The sequence below is a fragment of the Panthera onca genome, chromosome D4 (assembly GCF_046562875.1).
Source record: "Panthera onca isolate mPanOnc1 chromosome D4, mPanOnc1 haplotype 2, whole genome shotgun sequence".
Lineage (NCBI taxonomy): Eukaryota > Metazoa > Chordata > Mammalia > Carnivora > Felidae > Panthera > Panthera onca.
Genome location: NC_138351.1, coordinates 69,184,343 through 69,194,608, shown reverse-complemented (window position 1 = coordinate 69,194,608; position 10,266 = coordinate 69,184,343). Strand labels below are relative to the sequence as shown.

At 52.5% G+C, this 10,266-nt stretch overlaps 1 protein-coding gene and 1 long non-coding RNA gene across 3 annotated transcripts; one reads left to right on the top strand and one right to left on the bottom strand.

The window, feature by feature from the left end:
* Window positions 1-490: 490 nt before the first annotated feature.
* On the bottom strand, window positions 491-4,209 carry LOC144614140 (uncharacterized). Its single transcript, XR_013551704.2, has 2 exons — window positions 4,046-4,209; window positions 491-1,271 (listed from the first exon to the last, which is right to left on the bottom strand). It is a non-coding gene; the product is annotated as an uncharacterized LOC144614140 (long non-coding RNA).
* A 191-nt stretch (window positions 4,210-4,400) lies between these two features.
* KLF4 (KLF transcription factor 4) lies at window positions 4,401-9,722 on the top strand. Of its 2 annotated transcripts, XM_060609110.3 has the most exons (5): window positions 4,407-5,069; window positions 5,187-5,307; window positions 5,979-6,969; window positions 7,069-7,233; window positions 8,646-9,722. In XM_060609110.3, exons 1-5 carry the CDS (start codon window positions 5,065-5,067, stop codon window positions 8,819-8,821), a joined length of 1,458 nt encoding a protein of 485 aa, XP_060465093.1. In that variant the 5' UTR covers window positions 4,407-5,064; the 3' UTR covers window positions 8,822-9,722. The 2 variants fall into 2 exon arrangements, with proteins under 2 accessions (XP_060465091.1, XP_060465093.1); XM_060609108.3 differs by having other exon boundaries at window positions 4,401-5,069; window positions 5,979-7,233.
* Window positions 9,723-10,266: the final 544 nt, after the last annotated feature.

Genomic DNA, 10,266 nt, shown 5'->3' with positions numbered 1-10,266 from the left:
TAGGGAGGGTGGGGTCAGTCTCTAGAGATGATCCTGCAAAGTTTTCAAGGGCCATAGTAGGAAGAGTGTCGTCCGTTAGGCTAAGAAGTGATTTGTGAGCAAAAGTGGATCGTATCTAGCAGGGAAATTCCAGTGGGACTATGGGGGAGGCGGCAGAGAAAGAGGAGGAGGAACACAACAGTTTGGAAGCCACAGCAATAACTAAAAGCTATAAATGAGAAGAGCCAAGGCAGCTCAACTCTCGCAGAAGTAGTGGAGACACTTAGGAATGAAAATGGCTGAGCTCTGTGGATGCCTAAATGCCCAGGCCCAAGAAAATAAGGGAAGAATTGAGGGGAACCTAGGTTTCTATCTTGGGAAGCCGGGTGCGAACGATCAAACAAGGGAGGAAAAATTAGGGTCAGGGTCTGGGTGGATTGAAGCTCTTGACAAAAAAACGGGACTAATGCACCTCCAATGGGGAGCTGAAAAGGAAAGACCACCTTCCTGCTGAAGTACATTATTCATTTACTCAACAAACGCAGAGATTACTGTGTACCAGGCAGGCACTGTACTAGGACTTGGGGTTACAGCAGTGAGGAAGGCAATAGCTCTTGTCCTCGTGAAGCCTATGGTGCCCTGGAAGATACTGGTGATGGTCAGACATATCATACATAATCCCAAGGCCTATGATAAATACCTTATCTGGATAATCCCACTTGTAATCCTCATCAATTTAACAAGTAGGTACCGTGACTATCCCCACTTTAAAGAAGAAACAGGCAAAGTGAGGTCAAATAACCTGCCCAGCTAAGAGCAGCAGAGTCAGAACACAAACCCAGGAGACTGAGCACTAATGCCCACTTTCTTAACCTCCACACACGACCGAGGTGAAAAACAGGCTGGCGTTTCCAAGCAGATGAAAGCGGAGGCTACGAAAACCTTTGCGACTCCGTGAAACCTATAAGCCCCTCTTCTCTCAGTTATCAGTACAGACTTCATTTCAAAGCAATTTGGATACTTAAAATCATCTCTTGCTTTCTCTTTCGGAAAAAGCAGCTTTTCCTGAGTTTTGTGGCAGTTTTACAGACACCGCAGGCCAGGGTGCAGCCAGGCTCCCTGGGAAACTCTATCTGCCCAGATCTGGTGCTCACTTCTAGGTGCAGAGTCCTTCATTTGAAACATGTTGAGCCTCTTCGATCTATCACACACACTCTGTCAAAGTTCCAGGTCATCAACCCCCTAACACTGATGGTTTCCATCGCATCTTCTGCCAATGAATGCAGTTTGTGCTGGAAAAAAAAAAAAAAAAGTCTATTTTATAACTCCAAGGACATTAATAATTAACTTCCATACCACAAAACTTGTAATATCAGTTTGCTGAAATAAAGTCACCAGTAAGTATGTAATTCTTCTTTAAAGGGTGTCTTCTATTATTATTATTTAGAGTGCAATTTAGTCATCAAAGGTTTACTCAGCCTCATGTTTATAAATTGTACAGGGCAGGGATTTAACTCTTCTGGACCTACCTGTTCTGAAAAGAGGGAGGGTCATAACCCTGTTGCCACACCAGGCACCTGCCTTGAAAGGAGATGAGGTGTAAACTTGGAAGTTCTTTCCCACTTTTTAAAAAAAAATTTTAATGTTTATTTTTGAGAAAGAGAGACAGAGACACAGCACAAGCAGGGGAGAGACAGAGAGAGAGGGAGACATAGAATCTAAAGCACTCTCCAGGCTCAGAGCTGTCAGCACAGAGCCCAATACAGAGCTTGAACTCACAAACCTCGAGATCATGACCTGAGCCGAAGTGGGATGCTTAACTGACTGAGCCACCCAGTTCCTTACCACTTTTAGAAATCCATGGCAAATACAGAGATTTCCCTTTATGATGCAATCATTGGAATAACCAGATAGTTGCCTGCCACAAAGAGGCACTGGCTTTACCTAACCTCCTGAAGTCTGTTTGGAAACTATAAGTTCATTCAAAAAAATTTTTTTAATGTTTATTTATTTTTGAAAGAGACAGAGACAGAGAACAAGCAGGGGAGGGGCAGAGAGAAAGGGAGACACAGAATCTGAAGCAGGCTCCAGGCTCCCAACTGTCAGCACAGAGCCCGACCCGGGCTCCAACTTTCGAACTGAGATCATGACCTGAGCTGAAGTCAGAGGCTTAACCCACTGAGCCACCCAGGTGCCCCACAAGTTCATCTTTTTAACTGAGTTTCAGAATCCTGTCTTGATTATATGATGTAATAATAGTATGTTTCCAGTTCACCTGTGCCATATTGTTTTTTCATTATGGTAGCTGCTCTTGCTGAAGGGGAAAGGTTACTGCTTTAGATAAATGAGAGCAAAGTAGAAAAAACTTCCCGCACCGGCTACCTAAGTTAGAAATTCCAAGTCCTTGATTTACATGTTTACATGTGATCAAGGGTTCATCTAAGTTCATTAGGGTTTAGAAACCTAGGCCTTGATAGAAAAGTGGGTAACTTTTCCATTCAATCCTGGAGTTCTAGCATTCCAAGAAATGTTTGCCATCCAAAGGAAAGGAGTGGGGGGAGGGGTAGCAGGTGTTTTCTTTTCTTGGTTCCTCCGTTTGAAAAGGGCAATGTTTTCAAAGTTAAAGTAACTGGCTTGTTCCTATGGGGTGAGATTGAACCCTTCCAAGCCACGGGAGGGTCGGGCTTTCCCTGCCAAAGCATGCCCTTCTCCCCAGCTGCAGGAGTTGGCCAAAGGATGGAAGTCATCTTCAAATGCGTCCAACCCACTGGACCTAGAGGGATTCCTGTCGTTGGCAGAGAGGGCCGAGTGGATTCATTCGGATGAGATGCATTCCAAGAATGCTTCTGTGGTCGGCAAGAAGTGGAAAAATCAGGGATAACAACTATTCTTTGGAAACCTAATAGGTACCAGAATCGCAGAACTCAAACAAACAGGTGACAACGACTTAAAATATGAGGCAACTGGAGCTCGGTGAGGGTGAGAGTGAGCGCACACTCTGCCCTGTTCTGGGGCTTCGATACTTTTCCCAGTCCTCCTCCTCCCCTTGTCTTTCCTGGGATCGACAGCGTTTACTGGTGAGGAGGCTCCGTGGAGAGGGCGGGTTGAGATCGGCTCTGCGCGGCTCAATCCAAACCAAACACCTCGCAAGCCTACGTTCAGCAGGCGATACCGAGCACCACACTCACGTTTGGGGAAGAAAAAAAAAAAGCCACTGTTTGCAGAGATGAGGGCGAAAACATTTCCCGGCTGGAAAATTACTGATCACAAACTTAGGGGAGTGTGGGGGTGGGAAGGCAAAGTTATAAGGCTGAAATAACGATCGCCGTTTCCTCTTCTCTTCCCGGTGGGCAGGAACGGCTGCCGCGAGCTCCTCGTGCCCTTTTCGGGAACGGGGTCCCACCGCACCGCTCCACTTCCTGGCACGTGTCCACTTTCCCAGCTAAGTTCCTTTCGGTGGGCTTGACCGCTCGGAGCCTGAGCCAAGGGAGCGAGCTGCCGTCTGACCTTTACCTCGCCATTTCACCTCTTTATGACTCAGTTTGCTCATCCATAAAGTGGAAAGGAGGGTGCGTGGCTTGTAAAGTGCTTTGAGATCCCCTGGTTGAAAGGTGTCTCCGCGCTTCACAGGCCCTCTGCCCACCCCCCACCCCCAAAGTCTTGAGCCCTTTCACTCCCTTCCTTGCTCCCTTAAATATCAAAACCATTATCGCCCGTTTCCCGCTGCGGCCTCTTTCAGCCTTTTCCAGGCGAGAAGCACCACCCCGGCCCTCCCAAGCTCCCAGTCCCGCCATAGTTCTGGGTACCCACCTCCCCTCGCCTCCCACCCCCATCCCCACCCCACCCCACCCCACCGGCAGGAAAGCCCGCGAGGAACCTCGCGAGGTCAGGCCAAGAGACCGCACTGGCGCTCCGGGACCAGCGCCCGGCTGCTGCGTGCGCAGGGAAGGGACGGAGGGCTGGATGAGTCACGCGGATAATCGCGCTTTTCTCTAGCGCGCAGACTGAGCGGCGAGCGCGGACCGGAGCGGGGGTGGGGGCGCTGTACCGACCCCTCAGCCCCTACCAGACTCCTCGGCCACGGGCTTCGAACTCGGGGAGCGGACCATGGCGACGCAGACTGCCCTAGTCGCGCGGCTACCTGACTTGCGCCGGGTGCCCAGCGCCCTGCGCCCGGGCCGCCGCCGACGCCGCCGCCGCCGCCGGCGTCAGCACGGCTCCTGCCCGCCAGCTGCCGAGCTGGCGTCACTGCTCCGCCGGGCCCCGCCCGCGCCCCTCCTTCCCCCCCGCCCCCACGTGCGCCGAGTTTGTTTATTTAGCTGCCATGGCAACTCGCGGGGGGGCCACAGGAGGGAGGGGAGAAGAAAGGGAGGGGGCGGGGCCTGGCGGCCGGCTGTGGCGTACGGCGGGTAGGAGGCGGGGGTAGGGCGGGAGCCGAGAAGTTAAGTAAGGAGCGCGCGCCGGCCGCCGGCAGTTCCCCGGCCCGAGAGAGCGAGCGCGGCTGCGGGCGCGCGGGGAGCAGAGGCGGTGGCGGGCGGCGGCGGCACCGGGAGCCGCCAAGTGCCCCTCCCCGCCCCTCCGGCCCCCCACCCAGCCACCCACCCGCCCGCGGCCAGCGCCCATGGCCGCGCGCGCCCCGCGCAGCCCCCTGGACTCCGCGCCCTGCGCCGCCGCCCAGTCCGCAGATCCGCGCCACCGCGGCCAGTCTCACCTGGCGGCACCGCCCGCCCGCCACCCCGGCCACAGCCCCAGCGCCCACGGCAACAGCCGCGGCGACTGCGACAGTGGTGGAGGACACTGCTGAATCGAAGAGAGCGCAGCGCGGCTACCGGACTTACTCGCCTTGCTGATTGTCTTTTTTTTAGGAGTTTACAACTTTTCTAAGAACTTTTGTATACAAAGGAACTTTTTTAAAAAGGCATCTCCCATTTATATTTAATCCAAAGAAGAAGGATCTCGGGCAATTTGGGGTTTTTGGTTTTTGCTTCGATTCTAAGTCCTTTTTTCCCCCCCTCTTCGTTGACTTTGGGGCTAGTGTACCCCCACTGCTTCGGGCTCCCGAGGACCTTCTGGGCCCCCACATTAATGAGGTAGGTGCAGCGCGGGGCGCAGGGAGGGGTGAAGGCCAGAGGCCGGTGGGACGCGCCCGAGCGGCGGTCGCGAGTGGCCCCCCTGACTCCTGCCTCTGCGCCCCACCCGGCCCTCAGGCAGCCACCTGGTGAGTCTGACATGGCTGTCAGCGACGCACTACTCCCGTCCTTCTCCACGTTCGCGTCCGGCCCGGCGGGAAGGGAGAAGACACTGCGTCCAGCAGGTGCCCCGAATAACGTGAGTATTGCCCCGAAAGGTCGGGATCGTCCGGTGGGCTTCTGTGGGTAGGGTGGGGACGGGTGGAGCCCAGGGATCACCGAGAACCACCCGGCGAAGGGAAGGAGAGGCCACCGCACCGGCCCCGCAGTCTTCCTAGGATGGCTTCAGCGTCCTTGGCTCAGTTGTAGATGCGTGTGGTCCCTACACTGCGGAGCCGCCGGGGGCGCACCCCAGGTCCGCATACGTCCCCTAGCGCGCAGGCGGCAAAGCTGGCGCGAGGGCCACCGGCGGGAGGTGGCTGTGTCCCTAGACACTGGCTGGGCCCCAGTGAGCTTGGCGCGTAGGCGTACCCGTGGCGGGTGCGCACAGGGAGATCTTCAGTGCCCCAATTCCAGGGTTGGCGGGAGCGTCCCCGGGATCTGGCTGGGGCAGGACCCGGGCTGCCGAGCCACAGCGCTTGCTCACACGCAGTCGGGCAGACACGACATAACATCTTCCAAACCGACGCACCGCCTCTCCTCGGGCCCGGCGGTGGGCCGAGATTGCCGCGCTAACGCCCGGAGGCCCCGGGCGCTTCGTGCCTGCCCAGTCCCGGTGCCTGGGCGGTATCGGCGTGGCCGGCCCGCCAGTATGTAGTGTAGCAGCAGGGGACCAACACCGACGGTCTCTCTCCCCTCCTGTTCCTGCAGCGCTGGCGGGAGGAGCTCTCCCACATGAAGCGACTTCCCCCCGTGCTTCCCGGCCGCCCCTACGACCTGGCGGCGGCGACCGTGGCCACCGACCTGGAAAGTGGCGGAGTCGGTGCGGCTTGCGGCGGCAACAACCCAGCTCTCCTACCCCGGAGGGAGACGGAGGAGTTCAACGATCTCCTGGACCTGGACTTTATCCTCTCCAACTCACTGTCCCATCAGGAGTCAGTGGCCGCCACCGTGTCCTCGTCGGCATCAGCCTCATCCTCGTCCTCGCCGTCGAGCAGCGGTCCTGCCAGTGCGCCCTCCACCTGCAGCTTCAGCTATCCGATCCGGGCTGGAGGCGACCCGGGCGTGGCGCCAGGCAGCACGGGCGGCGGCCTCCTCTATGGCCGGGAGTCTGTGCCTCCTCCCACAGCTCCCTTCAACCTGGCGGACATCAACGACGTGAGCCCCTCGGGCGGCTTCGTGGCTGAGCTCCTTCGGCCTGAATTGGACCCAGTGTATATTCCGCCGCAGCAGCCGCAGCCGCCAGGTGGCGGGCTGATGGGCAAGTTTGTGTTGAAGGCGTCGCTGAGTGCCCCTGGCAGCGAGTACGGCAGCCCGTCGGTCATCAGTGTTAGCAAAGGCAGTCCGGATGGCAGCCACCCGGTCGTAGTGGCGCCCTACAGTGGCGGGCCACCGCGCATGTGCCCCAAGATCAAGCAGGAGGCGGTCTCGTCATGCACCGTCGGTCGGCCCCTAGAGGCCCACATGGGCACTGGACCCCCTCTCAGCAATGGCCACCGGCCGCCAGCCCACGACTTCCCCCTGGGGCGGCAGCTCCCCAGCAGGACTACCCCGACCCTGGGTGCCGAGGAACTGCTGAGCAGCAGGGACTGTCATCCTGCCCTACCGCTCCCCCCGGGTTTCCATCCCCACCCTGGGCCCAACTACCCACCCTTTTTGCCTGACCAGATGCAGCCACAGGTGCCACCGCTCCATTACCAAGGTCAGTCCCGGGGATTCATAGTTTGGGCTGGGGAGCCCTGCGAGTGCCCGCCCTCCCGGGCTCAGGGGATGATGCTGACCCCACCTTCTTCACCCCTAGAGCTCATGCCACCTGGTTCCTGCATGCCGGAGGAGCAGAAACCAAAGAGGGGGAGAAGGTCATGGCCGCGGAAAAGGACAGCCACTCACACTTGTGACTATGCGGGCTGCGGCAAAACCTACACGAAGAGTTCTCATCTCAAGGCACACCTGCGAACCCACACAGGTAGGAGAATAGAAGCTGCTGAAAGGAGGGAGGGTGGTGTCCAGCCCCACTGGCTAACTGTGGACACTTCTCAGGGCCTCCCTTGGGATGTGAGGCACAGTCTATCTCCTCCATCTCTTGGATCACAGGGGAGAACAGCAAGCTGGCGCCTCCTTTTTTGCCCAAGAGCCTTTTGCTTGATGGATAGTATCAGTGCTTGAATGTGCAGTTCTCTTAGGCTTTTGAAAGGCAGGAGGGAGGTTCCAGGCTGCAGGTGGGCCTCTCCTAGTCCGAGCAAAGCATTGCCCTTGTAATCAAGAAATTACACTTTGGGGGTGCCTGACTGGCTCGGTCGCTGGTGCATGAAACTCTTGATCTCGAGGTTGTGGGTTCGGGCCCCACACTGAGTGTAGAGATTAAAAGAAACAACACCCTAAATTATCAGGGCGCCTGGGTGGCTCAGACACTTAAGCGTCCGACTTCAGGTCATGATCTCCCCTCCCGGTTCGTGGGTTTGAGCCCCGTGTTGGGCTCTGTGCTGTCAGCTCAGAGCCTGGAGCCTGCTTGGGATTCTGTGTCTCCCTCTCTCTCTGGGGCTACCCCACTTGCACTGTCTCAAAAATAAACGTTAAAAAAAATGAAAAACTATGAAAACTTATTAGTTTTTAATTTTCTAGACAATTTTCACTGGTTGTTCGCTCCCCACATTTACGCTCTTTTGCTATTTTTAGGTCTACTCTTCATAAGTAAGTTCTATTTTCAGAACTTTCAAGAATTCTATTTCGGAAACTTTCAAGAATTGAATGTTATGATTACTAAGATTGTAGTTTAAGATGGTCAGTGCAGGGAAATTCCATGTCATGTAAGCGCAGGTACATAAGGTCAGTTAGGTGTAGTAGTCATTAAAAGAACAGAAATGCACACTATGTGTTAAGTTGGATTTAAATGTTAAAAAATCTTAAAAAATAACAAATTCTGAAGCAGAAAAAGTAGCCGCTTGTGGCTCTTTGAACGCATTTGTAGTGGGACAGGATATTAATTGCTTGGTTTGGGCAGGGGAGATAGACCAGCAGATTTCATTTCCAAATTCACTTCCACCACTATGGTACTTTGAGTCAAGAATGAAAACATTAGCAATGTAGAAGTGTAGGTTGACGTTGTATGTGTGTATTTTCATTACTTAAATGTCTGTTCCTCACCCCACCCCCCCCCACACACACACCAGAAAAAAAGCGAAAGGAATACTTAGAAGCTTAATATTCCTATTTGTGATCTGAAATTTAGCATGGCCTTGAAGTGGTCTAAAAACATTCCTGGCTTCTTTCAGAGTAGGGTGCTTGGGGAGTCGGTTTAACATTTGGCCTCCGGTTTTTAAAGCGGCCAATTCTGCATGATGTAGCAATGGCTTCAACGGGTTTCTTTTCCTCTGGCAGGTGAGAAGCCTTACCACTGTGACTGGGATGGCTGCGGGTGGAAATTTGCCCGCTCTGACGAACTGACCAGGCATTACCGGAAACACACCGGGCACCGCCCCTTTCAGTGCCAGAAGTGCGACCGGGCCTTCTCCAGGTCGGACCACCTCGCCTTACACATGAAGAGGCACTTTTAAATCCCAAGACAGTGGCTATGACCCACACTGCCAAGAAGAGAATTCAGTATTTTTTACTTTTCACACTGTCTTCCCCGGGGAGGGGAGGAACCCAGCCGGAGAGCACTACAATCATGGTCAAGTTCCCAGCAAGCCAACTTGTGAATGGATAATCAGGAGACACGAGGAAACCAGAAGACAAATCAAAGAACAGATGGGGTCTGTGACTGGATCTTCTATCATTCCAATTCTCAGTCCAACTTGAATATTCCTGGACTTACAAAACACCAAGGGGGTGACTGGAAGGTGTGGATATCAGGGTATAAATTAGATCCATGAGTTGGGGGGAGGGAAGACCAGAATTCCCTTGAATTGTGTTCGATGCAATATAAGTGTAAAGATCACCTTGTATTCTCTTTGCCTTCTAAAAGCCATTATTATGATACTAGAAGAGGAGGAAGAAATTCAGGTACAGAAAATGTGTTTTAATAACCTAAACGATGGTGCTTGGTGAGTCTTGGTTCTAAAGGTACCAAATGAGGAAGCCAAAGTTCTCAAACTGCTGCATACGTTGACAAGGAAAATCTATTTTTGTCTTCCGATCTACATTTATGACCTAAGTCAGGTAAATACACCTGGTTTACTTTAACATTTTTATGCAGACAGTCTGTTATGCACTGTGGTTTCAGATGTGCAATAATTTGTACAATGGTTTATTCCCAAGTATGCCTTAAGCAGAACAAATGTTTTTTTCTATATAGTTCCTTGCCTTAATAAATATGTAATATAAATTTAAGCAAACTTCTATTTTGTATATTTGTAAACTACAAAGTAAAAAAAAATGAACATTTTGTGGAGTTTGTATTTTGCATACTCAAGGTGAGAATTAAGTTTTAAATAAACCTATAATATTTTATCTGAACACTGTTTTTGTTTTGTTTTTCCCCTGGAAAAGCATGTTACAGGAATTTCAGTTTAAACACAGTCGGGAGGGCAGGTGAAAAGGCCAAACTTTACCTCCACAGAGATTAAAAGAAGACACTTTTAAGGCTGGGTTTACAGTAAGTACTATCAAAGTCTAAGGCTTAAAGCTGAATATTGGAGATCATAGAATTAAACCTGGTTTGGGTGGCTCTTTCCAAATGTACGGAAAAGTACATGAATGCAATTTCCTTACCTGAATATGAATTTCCAGGTACAAACCGGCTCAATTATTCTTCAATATGCTCAGTTTAATAGGAAAGTATTCATAAAATACATACATTCCAGTTTCATATTTTAAAAGGTCCTTATGGTTTCTCTTTAAAATTAAATGAAAATATAAAAATCTTTCTCAGAGGCCCGGCCTTGCCCTCAGAACAATTTGAGGAACAAAAGAAACCTTCCTACAGCGGAGAAACCCTAAGAACATAGTTCCACAGTGCCCTCCTGAGGATTAAAGGGTTCATTTATGCTTAGTGGGTGTT